Here is a 22,713-nt window from a genome sequence, read left to right as displayed (position 1 = left end):
GGTCACAATAGCCGTACATTTACATCCTCAACATCAACTCAATGTTGCACACACAAATGGCAGTTCCACTTCCTTAATACATACACACACACACACACAAAAATGTTTCAAAACCCAACTGAAGCAGAAATCATATTCACACCGAACAAGAGAACATCACAATCCACATTCTTTATGCATGCAGCGTGTGAATACACCATTGTCCTGGTTTACTAAGCTTTTGTTATAGGGTCCCAGGTGTTTTTGCAGAGTGTAAATATCGAGCTACATGTAGCCTGACGCGTTTGAACACACCCACGGGTAATTTCAGGCTCATATTGATAACTTCACTCTCTGATAAGAGTTAAGACTCGAAGCTGACATCATTTAAGGGTAAATCCATCCCGGTTTCATTGTTGTCGCCTGCATCTCTGCTTGTGAAATATCTCCTGCTGACAAATCCTTAGTAAAACTGTGGTTAAAAGTTGCAGTTGAGGCATGTGAACTGTCCCATGGCTCACGATTCTCTATTGTATAGTGTGCAGTCCTGTGTTAATGAATATTTACAGTACCACAAAAAACAACTAGAGGAAGAGAGACATGCCAGGCTTGGCACTGCTTCAGTATTATCACACAGACACAGACTGCAGAGTCCGTACAACTATAATGAAGTGTGAATGCATGTGTGGGGATTGTGTTAGTGTGTGTGCGTGTGTGTGTGCGTGCACGCATGTGTGTTTTTGTTGTGCGTGTGTGTGTGTGTGTGTGTGCGCGCTCCTGCTGTCCTCATCCTCTTCCTCCTCACTGTGTGGGGGAGCAGTCGTCTAAATCCAGCAGTTCTCTGACCAGTCTCTCTCCAAACTGCGCTCGGCTGTAGCGTTTCACCGTGTAGGCGTCAGACATCTTGTAAAGGATGTACGCGTTGTTGATGGCGATGCTGATGCTCAACCAAAACACCTGCTGCCAGGTCTTGTTGGGCTTATGGAAGATAAAGTACCTGTGGGAGAAAAACAGCCACTTACTCCAGGGTTTCTATTCAAATATGTACCTATTAATTATTATTTTTCTGAACAGCAAAACATGCTGGCAACAAGACTGTCAAAAGCAGGATAATGGCACAAAAAATGTTATGCTACATTAGACATTACTTTAAAGACGTCCTCATCAGGCTGGAATAGGACCATAAGCAGAAACAAAGTACATACTTGCTGTACTTGTCGTCATATTTGCAGATGTAACTGAGGTGCGCCGCAAAGGCCTCAACAGCCAAGGGACATGGGATCTCCCCGCTTTTCCTCTTAATGATGATACCTGCCACAAACACACAAACCACAAAAGGAGAGTGAGAGACATACAGCAGAGATCCCACTGAAGGGACTCATTTTCTCTAGATTCTGTGGTCACCTGGCCAACAAACAGACAAGGGAGAAGAAAACAAGCGCTCCTTTACATGAGGGAGGCTGCCCAGGTGCCATGTTAATATTTATGTTTTTATTGTTTGCTCACTGCAGGGCTGCTATAGTTAAATGGGCATTTTTTCACAGCAGACAACAGGTGTAACTAATAACATTAACTATGGCTTTGTTCCATTTAAGTCCCAGTTAACTGTGAGCCAGCATGCACAATCTGGAATGGAAACTCATTTTGGTCTCCTTTTTGTACAGAGTGAAGAACACTTGCAGCCAAACACACACACACACACACACACACACACACACACACACACACACACACACACACACACACACACACACACACACACACACACACACACACACACACACACACACACATACCCACGCACACACAGAGGGAAAAGAAAATCAATATTGGATAATAACAGTTTAACTGATCTGGGGCTTCGCTTCCACACTCTTCATTCAGAGAGATTCACACTGCAGCCATTCAACTGAGTTCAAAACCTAACAAAACTGTTTCAACCAGAGTGGATTAGGCTATAAGAGGAGGGGAATATCATGATCCTGTCGCCTCCTGGAAATGGATTATCATGGATTAGAAGCTCTCATTGATTTTTCTTGACACGAATGCTTAACCATGTGCCAGTTTCACCTGATTGTAATGACAGTGAAGCTCATCTTATTCTCAATGAAAAAATTTGTGGTTTCCTGCATTCATGAATAGATGCATTTTGTGCACTAATGTAATGTATATTGTGTGTACTGTCTCCTGTCAGTACTAACATTCTTAAGATTTTTATAACTCAATGAGACAAATACACCTTTAGAGTTTCAGTTCTGGGTGCATCAGAGCAGCTTTTACCTTGTTTTGTTGGGGAATAGCCGTTGGTGAGAAACCTGAAGTGTCCCTTGTTGTACCAGCTGATCAGTGACATGCTGCCTTTCATCATTACTCGTGATTGGCCGCGCTGCGCTGGCGTGGAGCCGCAGACCAGCATGTTTTGTGGTAAGCCTGTACAGTCGCTCTTCCTGGTGCTCAGCAGTCCACAGCAGTAGATATCTGGAGAACGATAAATACATGACATGTTAACATTTGCATAGATAACTCTGCAACAGAGAGACATTCTACTAGTATATACAATGATGTGAGGCACTTAATACCAGCTAAAGACGATTAGTAGATTAGTCGACAGAAAATGAATTAGCCGCCATTTTGATAATTGGTTAATCATTCAAGTTGTTTTTTTTTTTTTTTAAACATTGCAAAGATTTTCTGGTTGAAGCTTCAAATATGGATATTTGCTGGTTTTCTAAGTCTTCTATGATATTAAACAAAATGTTTTTCGCATTTTGCACTGTTGGTTGGACAAAACGAGACATCTGAGTGTGTCAACTTGGGCTTTGGAGAATTGCAATGGCCATTTTTTTCTGATATTGTATACACCATACCATTAATCCATTAATTAAGAAAATAAACAACAGATTAATCAAAAATCAAAAAATGAAATGAAGATAATTGTTAGTTGCATCCCTACTAACTTAAATGATTGGTGGAAATCAATTATTCAAATAATTTTTTAAGCAAAAATGCCCAAAATCATTAGTTGCAGCCCTAGTTTCATCCCTGCAGTAACTCCTGAGCATTTATTGTGCTTTTCATGCATTTTGCTTCTGATATGAACCAAAACTCATTATCTCTCTCTCACAGCTGTACCACTTCTGTGCTTCTTCTTATGCCATTTATGTCTTTCGCTTTTTCTGTCCCCCCCCCTCATTTTCTTTACATGGATGAGCAGCAGTAAAACAATCATGTGGCTGACTGCTGCTCATTTGTTAATGTTCTCAATTTGGAGAATGACTTCTATCTGTTAGTACAGTACACACAGTGTGTGTGTGTGTGTGTGTGTGTGTGTGTGTGTGTGTGTTCACAGTAAGTGCTGCAGAGGTAATTAACTCTGCTAATTAATCCAGCATGATACATTTGAAAGATACATTCCTGACAATAACTTCACAAGCTCAGAACTGAGTTTTTCCGGCTGAATGCTTCATAGTAGAGTTACCCAATTAGGATGAGAAAATACTGATTATATCTCCGGACTTGATTTTTCTTTACGCGGCTCTGCCCGGCTGAGTTAAAAATTTGCTCTTCTGTTATTGTTTAGTGAAAGAGCATTTGTGATAACGGGAATGTAAAAACCTTTCAATTTCCAAGACGTGCTGATGATAGCGTCAAAGGAGCCTGATCTGTTTTGCTGAATATTTGTTCTCTGCATTCACTGATTCGCTCATTTTTAGCCTTTTATGGCAGGATGACATTGTTCCACATTTGCTATTATTACAAAAGAAGAAAGTAGGTCAGGGAAGAGAATTCAAATGTGACTCACTATAACCATAACAGGGTTATGCTTTCATAATAAATTATGCCTTTGGTATAATGAGCATGAGAATCAGAGCTCTGTGGAAACCTGCTTCAAAGACAGATTATCAGCATAAAATTTTGTGCAATTTCCTCCAAAACTATTTCCTGCAGATCTTTTGCAACACCTTCTGATAAAATACCACATATTGAGAATATAAGCTATTAACAGTAGCTTGTTTGGATTCAGAAGTTCTAGTTGTCAGGTGTTACAGAAAGTGGTGTTTCTTTTAAGTGTCCACCAAAGTGTCCACTAGGGGTGTGAGAAAAAATCGATACACTTGAGTATCATAATATTTTATTTTGCAATACTGTATCGATTTTCAAAAACGCAATATAAATTTTTTTTTTTTTGTTTACGTGCAAAAATATTCATGTAAGACAGTGGTTCATGTTTATGTTGTGTTCAAACCCCGTACCGCTAGATGGCCATGCTGAGACGCGCCACTAGTGTCCTTACCTAACAGTGCCTAACAGTGTCTGACTTTTTGCTAGAAGCTAACAATGTAGCTATGGCTGAACTTTGGCCTACTTTAGCATATACAAATGTTCTCACTAACAACCTGTGAACCACAATCCCAAACTGGCAGTTTGATTTTCTGCATTCTGAATTGTTTACCTAAAGTAAACTTCTTTGACTTTTATGCACATCATGTCTTTTTTTAAATATTAGTTTTTTTTAAATTATACTTTAGTGTCCACTTTACCTTACCATTAATGTCTTGGGCTGTGACAAGACTAAACAGGCCCTGCTGAATCTTCCATGATGCATTGTGCATGTGAGAAGACAATTAACTGTCTATTGCAGTGTATCCCGGGGCTGTTATGGTCGATGTTGGTTGAACAGCAAAAGAAACATCCATCTTAACAGTCACTTAGTGTAAGATTTAGTCAATAAGATGCAGAAGAAAACAAATTGTGATGTAATTCCACTTCTTTCCAGCGCAATCTTCCAGTCATGAATGTGAATATTTGGAAACCTGACAGAATAAGGCAACTTTGTGCATTAGTATACAATCACACTTGATTCTACAGCAATCTCAAAACACATTGATTTGTAGCAGGCAGATATGTCACACCAGTGGCAAATATTGTTTTTAGGAATAACATGTAGACAACATGACCATTATTTGCAACGTCGAGCTTTATTCTTTGAGATATTTCTATCTTGTTTTAGAAACAAGTAGGACTTACATGAGTACAGTCAGTCTACCAGCCCTATGTTTTCATCAACATATGACAGAGGCTTGCTGCTTGTGCTATACACATTCCCCATGTGGCTAAAGATGTTTTACTTGGGGTGTAAAGACAGATGACGAAAATAAAATGAGTCATTGTAGCTGCATACTGTAGTGCTGTGAAGTCTTATTTGAAGGTGAAACGCAACAGACTGTCTACCTTTCTGTGCTGTTAAACCTGAAGATGCATTCGTCACAACAAGACTCCAAACAAATAAACAATGCAAAAAGGGAGGAAGATGAGATGAGGAGAGAGACTACAATCTGTAGCAGAAAAGGAAGAGCATGAGAGATGACAGAGGAGAAGCAGGAAGATAGAAAAAGAAAAGTTTGTATTTATTTAGGCAGCATGAGAGAGACAGACCAATGCAGTAGATAGTATATCTACTGTTGCAACTTTTTTGTGTACCTTGTTTGCTGAATTCAGTGAAGAGGCTGAGGCTAGTGATGGACGGCCCGGTGAAGATGATGCTGTTCTTGCCGGAGATGTTCTGGCAGAGCTGCTTGGCCACAAGGCTGTGGAGCTGAGGTTTGTTCTTCAAGGTGGCCAGAGCGTCTGTGCCCTCCTTCAGATGGACTGAGATCTGCAGCATGGGCAGAAAGATACAGGACATATAGATAAAACAGATATAGAACCAGCAAACTTCAATTTTAAGTACCACTTTATTGTCCTCTAGTTTAGAAAATCCTGCAGCTACTACATAAGTCTTAACTCTCTACAAGGCTGCGATTTTCAACTTACAACATTTTGTGATGGAACAGCAAGTTGACGATTTTGTTTTTCTTAAAGTTTTACCAGTAGAGGCTACACATTTTTTCTTAAGTGGCCCGAGAGAAAAGGCCATATACTGTAGTTGCTGAAATCAACATCCATATGCGTTTGGGAGATTTCATAGTAATATGCCGATAACATTTATGGGAAATTAGGGGTGGGAGGAAAAAATCGATACAGTATAATATCACGATATTTTCCGTGGCAATACAGTATCAATACACAGACGCCAAGTATCGATCTTTTATTATATATGTGTTGGTCAGTTTGTCTGCTTGACACTCCCATTTTGCAGCAATAAAATTGAAGTGAGATGAATTGCAATATGTTTAAAATTGCAATAATATTGTATTGTGACATAAGTATCGTGATTATATCGTATTGTGAGGCCTCTGGTGATTCCCACCCCTATGGGAAATATGTCAGGTTAAAATATACCAGCAGCAACCATAAACTGCAACAGCCCTGGTTAAATTCAGACAGGGACCTTTGATGCATGGCATTCCCCCTTTCTTTCTCTCCCCTCATTTCCTTCTCTCTACTGTTAATGCTCTCATAAAAAGGCATAAAATGGCCCCCAAAAATACAGTAAAAATCACATTTGGGCCTGATGTTCGTGCAAGAAGAAATCTCATAAAGTGTTCAAAATTAAAAGAATTCATCCTCTGGAGAAAATGCATGTGCTGAGTAGATTTCATGGTAATCTGCCAAATATAAAAAAATATTATTTTAATTTAGGCCCTAACCTTTGAAAATGTCACAAAATATCTGTAATCTCCAAATAATTGCCACAAATGTTTTAGGAGCGCCCACTGGGACTGTGAATATGAATATTTCATGACAATCTGGTCAGTTGCTGTTGAGATATGGTGCTCTGGATCAAGGTGGACTGAGTCGTGCTCCTTAGCTCAACACACTGGTACACAATGCCCTTGAAGATACAAGTCTCAAAAGAAATATGTCCACTGTCCTTGCACTTATATTCCTGCTGTTGTTCACGAGCTAAACGGCAATAGCCTGATCAGCCAGCATCTATGTCAGGCCTTTGGCTATTACGCTAAGTGGTCAGTCCATGCTTCTGTGTGTTTGTGTATCCCTGTGTAGTGCACTGGCTAATGGAATCTCATTGATTCACTCCATTAACTTGTTTTATTTCTTAGATTTTTTTCTCTCTCCCTCGACACAATTCATTTAAAGAGAGAAGATCTCAGTGCAGACACACATCAGCAGACTGGTAAAGACTGAGTGACTGCCAAATGGCCACACTCAGTGTGAATGTTAATGCTTACTGTATTTGTTAAATGGATGGGATAATGGGATATGGCTAAATGACAGAGTATGCCATGCTTCTTGAACACAACTCGTTTTACACCAGAGATTTTGGATTACAAGAAAAAATATGAATTGATTTTATTTGATATAAACCAATGATAACAAAAGCAGAAAAAAAGGCAAATTAAAATTCTGTTGGTGGATGGTCCTCTGTCCTCTAATGTAATTCTGGACTACATCCAGGCTAAAGAAGGAAACATTTCCCCTGCAGCATACTGCAGATTCATCAATTTATGGGTTCTCTGCAGTTAAAAATGTATTTTTTTTTTACAATGTTGTATTATTTTTGCTGTACTCCGTACCCAGTTTCTCTAAAAGCCTAGTTAAGTTTGTCATTCTCAAACCTGAAAAAAAATTATAGCATGCTTTACTGGCATTCTTTGTTTATTCTGTTTCTGATATCATTTCAGTATTATACTGTATACTGTACTGGACTGAATTGGGTGTTGCTTTTAAAAAAATGAAAGATTATAAGATCCTTCCCATTGCGCCTCCAATGCAAGTGATGGAGGAAAGAATTCACAGTCCTCATTCTGTTGAAACTTAAAAGTTTATCTTTAGTTAAAATGAGGCTTCAGCAGTCTAGACTAGACTAGATGAGATTAAACTGTTAAAGTGGTTATCTTTTAAAGTTACAGCCTTTTAACTACAAAAATCTCCCTCCACACAGAAACTCAAACAGGGATTTCTGTTCTAAAAAGACTAACTCTAAAAGACAACCACTTGCATTGACTAACTTAACACTGCTGAAACCTCATAATAGCTTCAGATAAAAAAATTGTTTTGCCCAGAACAAGGACTGTGGATTTTGTCCCACATTACTTTACAGACATAAAAGAGTGAACTTGGCCTTCAAGGTTAGGGGTAGCCATGTACTACATGATGTACAATCTAGTTATGATTATAAAAGGGTTGGTTGACCCAAAAACATACATTCTCACTTGGAACTGGAATTATGTTCAACCAAAGAAAGAAAAGTCCCTCTGAAAATAGTGATGTAATGACTCTGAGAAACAGGGACACTGTTTCTGGAAAGACATGTTGAATTTTTTATGTATACGTTTCATCTCTATGAGCACCACAAACATAGCTACCTTCAATTCCTTTGTATTGAGGTAGAGGTAGAAATCTTAGAGAGAGATATCTCAAAATCTTTGTTAAAGAAGTCTAGCTGCAAAGCTAGATACCACTGGAGGTAAGTTACGCATTATGTCAGTGAAGTTCCTCTTCAGTATAACAGCGCAAACGTTTGTGTGTGTGCCCGCATGTGTGTGAGTCATGCACAAGATTTATATAGTGATAAAAATTGCTTTAACAACCTGCATCCTGGGGGAAAAAATGTCTGCTTTCACTTACAGTTTGGTTGGGCATTCTGTCTCACAAATACTGGGTAGCAGTAAGGAGGTTGCCTCCATCCCTTGTCACCAATTTAACAATACAGAATAAGAATTGTAAACTCTTGCAGTTGTGGGTTCTATTGTTTTCTCCACCGTCCTCTGTAATGGTACGGGTTGGTCAGGTATGCCAGTCCTCCTGCAGTCCCTGGCCTCAGTTAAATGGTGATGTTACATAAGCAACCGGCGTAGGAGTGGAAGGTTACAGTAAGGACAAGGTTGTTAGTGAGCAGCAGAGCAGCCCTGCCTGCCTGAGACGTGACAACACAGATCAAATCCTGAGCCAGTAGCTTTTCAAATCTAAACATCAAAAGAAAAATCTGATAACAAATATGTTTTGCACAGAAGGTATTCCTCATTTCAAGATGAGTTTAATCTTTTTTGAAAATCAAACTTTGCATGTTATGCGTGTAAATCCCGGAAATGTTTACAATGAAATTCTGAAAAGTGATTTTATTCTTTGTAGTAGTAAAATGATGGAACATCGACAACCTGAGAATGAGATTTGAAACTTGGTGAAGATCAAAGTCTATGATGTTTTCAAGAGAGCCTTTTTGACTTCAGGCAGACTGAAGACTTTTTCTTGCATTTTTGATGTAAAATATTAGATTTCTGCCATGAAGTAACCTCAAAGCAAACACAAAAACACACAAACTTGTACTCTTCACTCTCTCTTGCTTATCTTATTATATTTATTATTATACTCAAATCAGACCTTAAAGTCCTCATATTATGGTCATTTTCAGGTTCATAATTGTATTTAGAGGTTGTACCAGAATAGGTTTACATGGTTTAATTTTCAAAATACACCATATTTTTGTTGTACTGCACATTGCTGCAGCTCCTCTTTTCCCCCTGTGTGTTGAGCTCTCTGTTTTAGCTACTGAGTGAGGCATCTCACTTCTGTTCCATCTTTGTTGGGAGTCACACATGCGCAGTACCTAGGTAAGGACTACTAGCCAGTCAGAAGCAGAGTATGAGGGCGTGCCAAGCTAGCAGCTAGGCGAGCACTATAACGTGTGTTACAAAGTGACGCACGTTTGTCTCTGAAGTAAAGGCTGGACTACAACAGAGCTGTTTGGAGCAGTTTGTGAACAGTGTTTTCTGTTGGAGATGGTAAGTCCCTTTGGGGTGGACTTTGGGCTTTTTCACTTTGAAAACCTATTACTTGCACAAAAAAGATATATAACACAATAATAGCATAATATCAGCACTTTAAACTATTTTGATTTCTGATTGCTGAGTACACTGTATATGAGTATTGTTTGCTGCTACCTGACAGATGAATCCGGTGGAGGTACACTGTCGAACCCAGAGGCTGAACTTCCTCTTCTTCCTCTTCCTCAGCTCTCTTTCCGTACAGGTGGTAATGAACACCGGATCCTCGTCTATCAATGGCTCATGAAGAACCTGGAAACACACAGGCAATGTTACTGTACACATGAGTTTGTCTTCATGGATTTTTACATAACCGTGTCACAAGTAAAGTACACAGTGTGTTCCTGGAAAAGAATAACTTGAAAAGGGAGATAAAAATTCTTTCAAACAAACGGTTTTGTGTGAGGAATAGGAGCGAGTTTGTGTATGATGTAACATTACAGCGAAGGGTTGGAGAGAGAAGGCAGCCCATTGGAGATCATCACAAGTCTTGTATGTGTTTGAGTGTGATACTGTAGAGAGAGGAAACACTGTTCTCAGCAGGAACACGCGCTCAACGGTGCAGATCTGTCTCAAAACCCCTTCAGAAAAAAGTTGTTTCTCGTGCTGCTTTGTCCTTCACTTTTGCATTTATACATTATCCCCTTTAGTATTTCTGTTTGTCTGTCTGTCTACATCTTTCTTTCTATAACCACTAAAAAAAACTAACAAAGTAAAGACAAAACCCCCATAAAAAAGGCATAATTGCCACTTTTTCCAAAGTGGTAAAAATAGAGAAAAATTTAATTTTGCAAATTACTTGTATCACATAACAGTAGTTTAGGAGATTGCTAAATGGTGCAAATTGATTAAAATGTAAACATGGTGGTAAAAATATATATATATATATATATATATATATATATATATATATATATATATATATATATATATATATATATATATAAATGTTAAATCTTTCTCCATCTTTAAAACAAGCACTTCAGAGTAAATAAACGATTATTCAACAATCTATTATTTGAGGGTCAGAAAATGAATCTGCAACAATTTTGAGAATCAAGTAATCATAATTCAGGCAAAGATTACAAAAAATAATTTGTTCCAACTTCTCAAATGTAAAAAACTGCTTTACTTTGTTTCCCATGATGGTAAACTGAATATCTTTGCGAATTGGACGGTTGTTCCCAAAGAAGCCACTGCAGCCACTTTCTGCTGTGGTCATTAATTAAATCAATGAACATAATTGAAGAAAAACATTTAGTCAAAGTATGTTTCATAAGTAGGGCAAACTCTCTAAATAGTTAGGATAGGTCAGATCAGAAACTGAGGATGAATTTCTCAACGGGGATTAAAGAAAATATTCAAAACACATTCACAAATTAAAAAGCAGGGGCAATAACAGAACACACACACACACACACACACACACACAAAACCAAATATTATCTAACCCTTTCTTGGACGATTACACGAGCGCGATACACATAATCCTGGCCAAATAGTTCCCACACAACAAATATTTGCTTTTCAAATGTCTCTCAGCTCTCCCTTCCTCCAGTGTCTTCCACATCTCTTCTCCATCATGATTGGACTAAAGCTGCAGTGAGCAGTGACCAGCAGCTCTCTCCAGCTCAGGGACAAAAAGCAACAAGTAATTTCCAAGTCAAATATGGAATTATGGAAAAGTAATGAGGCTATCTAGCCTCTGGATGGATGACATCACCCAAACCACAATGGCCTTTTGAGAAATATCTCATCCTGTAGCTGCCACATTAGCACAGTTACATTTGCACATGAATGCTTTAAGTAAATCATATGCATGGGGGTCACTCATCGTGTATTGGACAAAGAAAGGAGGAAAATCACTATATCCACTCGCTTGGTGTCTTGCAGTGGATGTTCTGTGAGGGCTGCGACAAATGCTCTCAAAGATTTTACACTTGCAAATCAATACAAAGCAGTGTCAACAGATCATCACAGCAACTGCAAATCTGCCAGACTGACACAGAAAATGTCAAGCATCGCTGTCAAAAGGAGCTGACATAACATGCTAATATTCAGCAACGATTATGTTAGTCACACGTTAGCGATCATACTCACACACACACACACAGACACACACACACACACACACACACACACACACACACACACACACACGTTGAATAATGCAAAGTGGCGGATAAATCCAGGTCACACAGACTTGTAGAGAAATATCCTGCATTTGAACAAAAATGTTGATGATGCAGTTTCCTCCCATTGTTCATTTCTTGTCAATTAAAAATATAACTGAGTTTATTTGTTGATTACAGTTAATGATTAGTTGATCTACAGAAATTATTTTGATAATTGAAATAATCATTTTTTAAGCAAAATTGCCCCAAATTCTCTTGTTACAACCTATAACATTAATATTTGCTGGTTTTCTTCTATAATATTTAACTAAATATTGTTGGGTTTCGGATTGTTGGTACTAAATACTTCAACTTCATTATGGTTTTGAAAACCGCAATGGCCATTTTTCCTGACATTTTATGGACCAAACGATTAATTGATTCATCGAGAAAATAAACACCAGATAAATTAAAACTCAAACGAGTTCATCGACTTCTCTCCTTCCTTCTGTACCAGCCATTATAAATAGGCAGATCACTTTTCCATTATCTATGGAGCAACAGTTTCAGTCTGTGCCACTCTCACTATCTGGGCGCACTCTCTGCCCCTGGCACAGAAAACCAACAGATAAAACAATCTGGCCTAGATACACATGTACCCTGCTACTGCTAACAGCGCACAAGCATGCTGTCTGACAGCCGGTCTGCCCATATTGTTTAGTCATTTTTTTTAGACCTAAGTGGATAGATAGCACTAATGTCAACCCCTTAATTACTTCACAATGAAATAAACTCATCATCAACATTTACATTTAAACTATTTTGACGGTACAATTGCATAGCTGAATGAATGTGGATGTTGATATGAAGAGGGGGTGGGGTGCTGTTAAGAGCCTGTATTCCCAAATGCATCACAGCACTGACATCATCTTTCACAATGAAGATGATGTTACAGCACTTATACGGCAGAAAAGCCATTTAATCAACTACTTCCCGGAAATTCATTAATTTTTAAGAGGGTGCCGGGGTGGCATCAGATCTCACTGGACTATGATTAGCCAGCCCTGTGGCCCTCCTCCTAACCAGATTCTGAATATGTTGGATCATTTTTGTTTGTTTTGTTATTAAGGAAGAATATGTAGCTAAATGAGAAAAGCCCTTGAATGAAGTGGAAGCAACACTATGTCCTGACTCTTACTCTTTATTTTCATCAGATAAAAAAATAAATAAACAAGGTTGAGTGATTGCCACTGGCTCTCTTTGCTTAAGAAGAACACATTTTTGGTTTTGTTTTCTTACAGACAGATTCTACTTCAATCGGTTTGTTCCCTGCCCCTTTAGGAACTTTAGTGCTGCTGCTGCTCATCTGGAGAAAAAAGTAAAGTAGGAGTTGAACAAACTCCAGCCCACCCAAAATAGAGAAGCAAGCGTGGCGCTCCACTGCCCCAGTTGCATACATGTAGCTCTAATGCAAACAGTGCAACTGAAAGCAAGTTGAAGTGAGTCCTCTGGAGGGGAAGTCTGTTAGAAATGACTGCCTTACCCAAATACTTGTACAGTATGCTGTACTGTATAGATAGTTTTCTAAAGTTTTCAAACTGAGACTCATGCAGGAACTATTTATTTGGCCTGCTTCAAGAGCATATTTCCTTTACATTTTTATTTTACAAGGTTAGTAGGGAACTCCTTAACTACTGTATTAAAAGTACATACATATATCTTAAAGTGAAAGAGTACCGACACTGCTAACCAGAAGACAGTGATTCAACAAACTTAAAATGTATCTAAACATTTTGTCTACTGTTTGCCAATTGCAGATCACCTCTACAAGTTGTTTTTTCTTGGAATACTCTGCATTTGTAATGATGAGATGAGTGTATAATGCTTGATGTCAAATCATCAAATCATCAAATTGATGTTAAATCTTGTGGACCACTAAAAGACATTGAGGTTCTGGGTATTTAATAAAAAAATAAAATAATAGCTTTAGACTAATATGATAATAAAAAGTATAATCAGTGTCTCAGTGAATGCTGAGTCAGTATGAGAATAAGATATGTATAAATATGCAGAATGTGGCTCATATATCTCCAAATATATATAAGATGATTTAGGGAGACCCAGGCCCGCAGGAGAGTGCACACACCTGTGTCTGTGAAGGTCTGAAGGTGTAGCTGAACGACTGCTGCAGCGAGTCCAGGAAGGGCTGGATCTTGTACAGGCCCTGGTTGCTTCCCTGTGATGGCCGGAAAGCCACAATGTGGAAGTACTTGAGGATCTTTTCAAAGCGCGCCTGGCTCATCTTCAAGGCGATGCTCCGGTTGCTGAAGAAGCCTGAGCTCCAGATGCTGAGCACCGACTCACAGCGGTGCACACTGGTGGAAGTGACAAAGCCCAGGAAGGCCTTCATCTCCTGGGCTGTGACAGGACGCCAGCCTTCGTCTGAGCCGAAGCGTTCCTGGAACTTCTTGGCATACATGTTAGTCTGGGTGACCATGTTTTGGATGCAATTGTCTGGGACAAAGAGCTGGAAGAAGTCCAAAGCCGTGGCGGTGACCGGCATCTTCTGAGCAGGGCCTGGATCAGGACGGGAAGGGAAAAAAGATTATGACAGAGGAAAACAGACAGATTGACAGATGGAGAGTCCCATATGGGCTAACTCACAGACACAACTGTCACTTAATCCCAGTTTTTAAACTTTGGCACCATGCCTACAATTTGACTGACTGAATGAAAGGTTTCTCTTTTGACAGTGTAAGACACAAAAACATTTGGTTTTGTTGCGCTGTCACTGTCAAGGCTGTGTGGGAGGCATACTAACCATTTCTTGCTTACATAAACTCCATTGTCATAAGAAGAGAGCACAAAGTAATAGAGAGAACATCCATTGAAAAAACAGGCGCCTGGGTAGCTCACGTGGTAGAGCGGGCGCTCATATATATAGAGGTTTAATCCTTGACGCAGCAGCCGTGGTTTCAACTCCAACCTGCGGCCCTTTGCTGCATGTCATTCCCCCTCTCTCTCCCCTTTCAAGTCTAAGCTGTCCTATACAAATAAAGACCTTAAATGCCCAAAAATAATCTTAAAAATCAAGAGAAAAACATACTACTTTCACATATATAATCGCTGTGCTTTTTTTCATAAAGGAGCCACAGAAGTCTTTGGTGTGAATGTCACAAGCCCAGGGCAGCAGTTAGATCATTTACACAACATGACAGCCACCACACGGTGATCCATGTCACAGTGTGGCGTTTCTACGCTTGCCGAAGATTTCAGTGTCTCGTTGGTTTAGTGTTATGGAAGGCAACGAGTCAAAGTCATTTTCTTATAGTCGGGGAGGAAGCCATGGACGAAAGGCGTCTGATATCAGTCAGTAAAGCATCAGCTGATGAGAGATGGGGTGGTTTAAACAGCAAGGTTTGATTTTTTCTTTTTAAACCAAATAATGGATCCACCTAAACCTGTCGATTTGAAAACACACCTAGAATATCTAAGTAACAAAACAGACCTTAAAGTTATGGATAAACAGTTAGCTTAAGGTAATGGATAAACAGTTAAAATAGTAAGGGCTAAAAGTAAATGATAAATAGTTAAATAGTTAGCTTAAGCTAATGAATAAACAGGTAAAAAGTTATCTTAAAGTAAAGGATAAATAGTTAAATAGTTGGCTTAAGATGATGGATAATAATGGATAAACAGTTAAACCGTTTAAAGTTATGGATAAAGAATTAATTAATTTAGCTTAAATTTATAAACAGAAAATAATATTAGTTGCAAGCATAAGGAAACTTTTCTTCCTTTCCTATACAGGTATTTTCCCTATTTATACTTTATATTTTGTAATTTACTATTTACCTCCAATTTATCTCTGTAAGCTTTTAGGTGGTGCATTGAAACCAAACAATCAATGCACAATGCAGTGACTGGCTCGGTGAGTTTGCTCTATTAAATTAGAGATTTTCTCTAAGATGTCTGGATCCGTGAGAGGGAATTTGGACGTTGAGCAGAACAACTTAAGGTTCAATTGAACAGCACAATCTCATTATCTCTGAACAGAGTAGAACAAGGTTTTCACTCTCTCTTTCTCTATCCTTTCTCCACTCCTGAGTAGCTGCAATCACAGTAATGATATACTTCTGCTTCAGTCTTTTAATGCTGAGTTAAAGATAACATGTACAGGGCTAAATCTAAATGGTACACTATTTAATCATCATGTGGAGGACGACTAGAGGGAAAAAAGACAGAGTAGAGTAGAAAAACGCCCACAAAGCTGATGCTTGCAGCCAAGACAGCAGAAGTAGCCAGGCATGGCTCGAAATCCACTCATTTGAATTCCATTAGACTTGAAAGCTGAATGTAAAATCCAGCATGACTTTCTTTGAGCGAGACACTCCTCCATAAAAAACATCAGGCATTCAGATGTAAGGTCCACTGAGGCAAAATGACTCACCTCAGCTCATCTCAGGAGTAAACCATAAATACAACCAGAGGAAGAATTTTTTATTTTTATGGATAATGAGATTGTTTCAGTCTATTTCCTCCATAGAGCTTCTTTATACATCCCTGCCAGCTGATAACGCTGATAAAACTGGATCAAACATTTGCACAATTCTTCTTACAGACTATAATATTAAGTAATGTTTCTCTACAAGGCTTTGAAATATCAATTTCCCACATTACACATTACAAAACTCCACCTAGGTTGCACCTATAGACAGAAGTATAATTCCTCATGATTATCAGCTGTTGTAGTATTTCTACCGGCGAGGGACAAACATCTGCCTCATAGAGCTTTTATAGCCATGAATTTAAGAATGAGAGATTACCGTGTAGTTTGGGGTGGATAAACCCTTCATGTAGAAGAAGCCTCGGAAATTACAGAAGGAGCACATGAATTTGAGAGCAATTTCTGATTTTTTGCTAAGTCAAATCCCAGCAATGGCTAGGCAATATACTATAATGAATACCACAATATTAATAGGAATATATTTATGTCAATATACAGTATATATTTAAAGTGCAGGCCAAAACCCTTCACGTTTAAAACATATAGACTTAACAACTCATTTTGTTAGTTTTTTGCAATGAATCATTAGTTTTGAAAACAGAATTGTGTTTAATATTCACGTAATATGATCATATTAGTCCAATTGGCTTTTGTATTGTGTCAGACAGTACTACTGTATGATGCTTTAAGAGCATCCGTTTATCATGAAATGGCTCGACAAAAGCCTGAAATATTCTGGTGTTTAGATGATAGAAAATGCCTTATTTAATTAGCATTTATTCTGATTCCTCCAGTATTATACAGTACAGTTCATGTATTGAAGTAATGATAATTATTTTTTACTTCATGTAGTATTAGTTATTAATACCATTACAATACAATTTCCCTGTAAGCCAAAATACTACAATGGAAATAAGATAAATTACCTTCCAGTGTTTTGTTCCTGTGTCATGCATAACATATTGTTTGTTTTATATATTATGTATATTTTATTTATCATTTAATTTTGTATTTTTTGTCTCTGCGTATCAGCACTGAATTTGATTTTCTTCTTTTTTTGTTTTGTGAATATTTGGACGACTAATATACCTTACAGTAGACTTCTATATATACAATTTCAATTTGTGTTTTTTTTTTTTCACAATGCAATGGTAAGAGGCAGCATGCAGAAAAGAGGGTCAGGCAGATAAACTGACCTATGAAGAGTTCCAGTAATCTATCAGACATGCTTAGCAAAGTGAATGAATGAATAGCTCTTTAATTCCCTTCAACATCGTGTTAGGGGGGTTATATAATCTGAGATGTGGATGTATGCTTTATAATCCTCGGCTTGGTCCTTTGCTACAACTCCTCACACTGCAGGGGAAACAGTCTCTCGCTGAGATGAACATAACACATCATCACATCATCACCTATAAACCCGACCTTGGGCAAACCACATTGTTATGCAAGCAAAGAAAAACTCAGCGTGGTTCCAAACTTCTGCTACTGGTTCAAAACCAAAGAGGTTCGTAACTGTAAACAAACCCAAAAGACTTGGAGTTTTTGAAAGTTTGTATAAGGTTGACTCTATGCTTTCTGACGGTGGCTGATGATTTATGTACGTGGGGGCACAGTCTCTAAGGAGTGGAGCTGTCACATCAGCACTGTGTCTGCGCTGTCACAGCTTGACAGTAAGACACACAGACAGATAGAGAAATGGACAGGAAGACAGACAGGCAGGTGAGAAAAAGGCAGCCAGACAGTGGGGGCAGATAGGTAGACAGAGAAATCCAGACATATGATAAAAAAATATCACTGATGATATTTCCACTGAGTATACCAAGGGCCGACTAAGTGTCATAAGCAGCTTTCCATTCCATGCCAATCAAATTGGTGGAGAAACATATTTATGTAGATGTGCTGACGCTCAAGATGCAGTCAATCTTTACTGTTCGGGCCGATAAAATCAGAGCACACTCATGGCCAATTGAGGTCTGAAGTGTGATTATGTTCTCTGGCAGTCCTGCTTCCATCCAGGAGTCAGGCAGCTCTTAATCATCTCAACCCTGATGCAAGATGGCGGGACCACACCCACACTGGCTGTGGTTGTGCAAACAGACACTAAACTATATCTTTACAAACAGACCAGACTGTACAAATCAGGCCGACACACCTGCTGCATCCAAAGCTTAGGTCAACAGAGCAAGAAACATCAAACAGAGCAGGACAAAACTGAATGTGGGAGAACAGAACAGCCTGTAACATCAACAAAGAACCTCATATGGTACCCGAGTTCAGCTCAGTTTGGTTCAGATTATTTTGGATAAGTGAAATAGGGACCACTCTATATCTGGGCCCTGTCTCACAAAGCAGGATAACTGAAGTTAGCTAGATAAATGGGATGTCTGGAAACCCTTTAAATCTGGAACATTGACAGAAGTAAGCAGAGCTGTTCTGGGTTTTATTTTGGTGTCCTCCTCAGTAATCCTGCTTTCTGGGACAGGCCAATGCCACCACCTGAAATGTTGGTGCCATACCAACAGCAGACACAATAGTTAAAGACTTTATCTCATTATTATATTGTGTCTTTTGTTAGTAGTGCATTTTTCTGTTGCCATTAAAACAGCTTGTAAAACAAATCTTCTTTGCATACAACCAATCCAGTTTACTTTATTTCCAGTGGTTTCCTGGCACTTTACCTACAGTCAATTTTGAGCTTGTGCTTTTATACATTTGCATACAGAAGGCTCCAATGTGTGTTTATGTGTGAGCAGCTTGGTCCATATCTACTTTAGCTATGTTGGTTCACCTCCAAGGGCACCACAGTGGCTGGCTGTGGCTCAGGTGGTAGAGCGCTCGCCTACCAATCGGAAGGATGGTGGTGCAATCCCTGGCCCTGCAATACCATGTCGAAGTGTTCTTGGGCAAGACACTGAACCCCCACATTGCTCCGTGTATAAATCTGTGTGAATGGTTCTTGTACTATGTAAATGTGCTTTGAGTAGTCATTAAGACTAGAAAAGTGCTATATAAATGCAGTCCATTTACAGTGCAACATGTCACAGTAGATACAGGAGGGTATTCCCAACCATCACTGCTTTTTCAGCTGAGATGGAAGAGAAGGAAAAATCCAAATGAGAAGCCTGACAGAAAGCGTTGCACTATAAACCCAAACCCAACTCCCTGCTGAAAGCTGTACTTAGTGATAGATGGATAAAAAACTGTTCTGAAGAGACAGGAAGAATGACAGCGTGAAAGTGGTAGGCTACATGTTGGCTAGCAGTGGGTATTAAACAGAGTAAGATATTGCTTTTGGGCATTTATCACGGATAGGAAAGACTGAGACAAAGAAAGCCAGAGCAGTGTGGGTGCATAGTCCTGTATTCTGTTTAATTTTCACGATTCTCTCTCTCACACACACACACACACACACACACACACACACACACACAAAGAGAAATTGTGCAACCAGCTTGTGTCTCATGCTAAGTTATAAGGACTTTTAATTAATTTGGTGCAGGAGGGCACAGGCCAGCATGTGTGCATTTGTATTCTGCATAGTACAGTGTGCAGTATGTAATGTGTATATGTGAGTAGAACCAGGACATCATGCTGTTTCTCTAAATTAAACAGAATGTCTCCCTGCCCATGCCATGCAACATAAATACACACACAGGACAGCCTGTGTACCACAACACCAAGGGGTGAAGTGTCAAAGGCTAAGCTTGTGCCATTAACCTAATACACCAATTAACGATGCGGTGTCATGCTTATCTTCTGTCAATCACTCACTAGGATACACACACACACACACACACACACACACACACACACACACACACACACACACACACACACACACACACACACACACACACACAATAAAGCATCCCGTTGTTCCAAAGCAATAGCCTTTTGTGTGCTGTTCTCTGTTTTGGCACCAGAGCTGCAACAACGGCCTGCCTGACCCGCAAAACATGAACGTGGACTACACTATATTTTTGTCTATCACACGCCGAATTCTTCCCCGTAGCACAAATGACCTTATTCATGTTGTCGTGCATCACGTCTCACCATATGTCTCTTTAAACGGCGGCACCGTGACATCCTGCAGAGTCTCCGTCCAGCCCTCCTCCTCTGCCTGACTACGGGACAGAGAGCCCGGGGGACCGGCTCCGATTCTCCCGCTGCCGCCACCTCCTGCTCCCCCGCGTTGCCCGCTGCTGTCCTTGCCGCCCCGTTTTTGGTGGTGGTGGTGGTGCTGGTCCTCCTCGCCTACCTCGGCTATGTAGTTGTCAGAGTCGGAGTCTCCGGAGGTGCTGTAGAAGGGATTGTCGCTGCTGTCATCCCCGGACTCGCCGAACACGTCGTCGGATATCTGCAGGCTCTCGTACCGGGACCGGGCCGCTTCCAGGAGAGACAGCGCCTTTCGCCCGCACTCCGCCATCTCTCTCTGTAGTGATGCTCTGCTCCCTTTCTTCCTCCCTCTTTCTCACCCTTCCACTACGGCTAAAACGGCGTGAAAGTGGTCACGATCTTCCAAGAGCAGGGAGGTGTTTGCCTGTATGTGGCCGCTTTACCCTCCCCTATCTTAGGTAGCTATAAATTATGATCCTGCCTGCTCTCCAGGCTCGGATGCGGAGCCCGGTGGTCAGAAGCGTGGGGATCCGGCAAGAGCTGTCCGCTTCAAGGGTACTGAAATATTTCCGCCCCTTCCTCAGCCTACAGCTCTGCGCACTGGGGAAAATTATCGATAGTTGTGGCACAGCATCCGGGTTGAGGGACCAGTGATTTCTCCACAAAGAAAGAAAATAGAGAGAGTAGTGGCTGCCGCTGCATCACCTGACACGATCACAGCCCTGCCCTGTCATCCAATAAGATGCATTTTCTTATCCAAACTTAAAGAGGAGCGGCTGACGGGAGCTGCTGGAGCTAAAATTTGGGAAAATATGATGGTTAATGCTAAAATAATATCAGAATAAAATGTTAAAAGGATAGTTGGGCAGGATACCGCCCCACTAAAAAAACAATTAAATTAACATCATTAAACATATAATTATGTTTTTCAGGATGCTACACCCAAAAAAAACATTTTTACAAACTCCTTCCATATTAACAGGAATGGAAGTAGCTGACCCACCAAGGTCCATATTCAGAGCTTTTGATCCTACAGTAGGCCACAAGATCGTCCTTAGCAGATGTCAGCTGTCATGGATTCGAATTGCCTTGTCTATTTGACTGGTTTGTCAACTACATTTTTCAGGGTCAAGAATTAACTTTCAGTGTCAAATTTTAAGCCAACAGGGAGAAAGAAGTCCTTAAAGTGCTTGGAAAAATAACAATGTGAACATCTACAATTCAATGACATCTGCACAAAAACTCAATCTGCTGATAAAATTCATGTGAATGTGATACAATCAAAAGCTGCAGAAGAGCTATACTGAATATACTTTGTGGCGAGATTGTTTTGTTAACTTTCCAAGCTCAAGAATGAACATGCATTTTCCACCTTCTATAGCTATTGCTTGTTATTTTTTTTTAGGTTTTTAATTTTACCATTTATTTCCACTGATTAGGCTCAGATACCTTGGTGGACAGAGATTACCATGCATTTTGGAGACCCAACCTTCTGCAGCAGTTATGAGTTAAAAAAAAGGATATGTTATATATGGTTGGCCATGTCATTATAATGCCTGTATTGCCCTTCTGTGGGGGCATATAGTGTGCCTTTGTTTATTCAAGACAGAGGATTGTCTTGATTACAAAGGGCACGACATGTCTTTCTATATTTATTTATTTGTTTGTTTGATTGTTTCTTTCTTTCTTTCAAACGGTCTGAGATGGACCTAACTATTTTGCACTGTTCCAAATGGACTAATACTTTCCAAATATTAGCCTATGACAGCAGCATGTAATGAACTCATCATCCATTTAACCCTCATGTTGTCCTTGGGTCAACTTTGACCCGTTTTCAAAGTTTCTATATAAAAAATATGGGTTTCTTTCAACCAAATTGCCCAAAAATAACTTGGATGGTTCCAAAACAGGCTGATTATCTATCAACATAGGTTTCTCTGATCCTAACTATTAGTCAAAATAATTCATACTTTCTGGGTTTTTTTAATCGAAAATTAGGTATAATTTAATATGGTTTAGGTACGAGGTATGAGGTTTATTGACTATGAATTCCATAAATAAGTGTTAGTGGTAATTATTTGGAATGAAGATGGCTAAGAAGATGTAACACATAATTGGGTGATAATTTATACTTTATGCTTTAAGAACAGGCAAAACAGACAGAGGACAACACAAGGGTTAAAGGAGTCTCATGCAATTGGAAGTTTATTAGACGTATAACTGCGGTGCATTTTCAAAGACGGTTGTTTCAATACATTATATTGAC

The 22,713-nt window shown here is 39.5% G+C and overlaps 1 protein-coding gene across 1 annotated transcript; it reads right to left on the bottom strand.

Annotated features, from left to right (window-relative positions):
• Positions 1 to 780: 780 nt before the first annotated feature.
• On the bottom strand, positions 781 to 21,064 carry pgbd5 (piggyBac transposable element derived 5). Its single transcript, XM_028604114.1, has 7 exons — positions 20,385 to 21,064; positions 13,968 to 14,398; positions 9,825 to 9,959; positions 5,461 to 5,635; positions 2,260 to 2,457; positions 1,185 to 1,290; positions 781 to 976 (listed from the first exon to the last, which is right to left on the bottom strand). Exons 1-7 carry the CDS (start codon positions 20,755 to 20,757, stop codon positions 781 to 783), a joined length of 1,614 nt encoding a protein of 537 aa, XP_028459915.1. The 5' UTR covers positions 20,758 to 21,064.
• Positions 21,065 to 22,713: the final 1,649 nt, after the last annotated feature.

This window comes from Perca flavescens, chromosome 17, assembly GCF_004354835.1.
Source record: "Perca flavescens isolate YP-PL-M2 chromosome 17, PFLA_1.0, whole genome shotgun sequence".
Classification (NCBI taxonomy): Eukaryota; Metazoa; Chordata; class Actinopteri; order Perciformes; family Percidae; genus Perca; species Perca flavescens.
The sequence above is the reverse complement of the archived record's forward strand: the minus strand, read 5'-3'. Positions and strand labels throughout refer to the sequence as shown.

Coding starts and splice junctions, on each gene's coding strand:
- pgbd5 (XM_028604114.1), bottom strand. CDS start 20,757: ATGGCGGAGTGCGGGCGAAAGGCGCTGTCTCTCCTGGAAGCGGCCCGG. Junction 9,960..13,967: donor TCAGACCTTCACAGACACAG/GTGTGTGCACTC, acceptor GTGTGTTTCCAG/GTTCTTCATGAGCCATTGAT. Junction 977..1,184: donor TATGACGACAAGTACAGCAA/GTATGTACTTTG, acceptor TTTCTCCCACAG/GTACTTTATCTTCCATAAGC.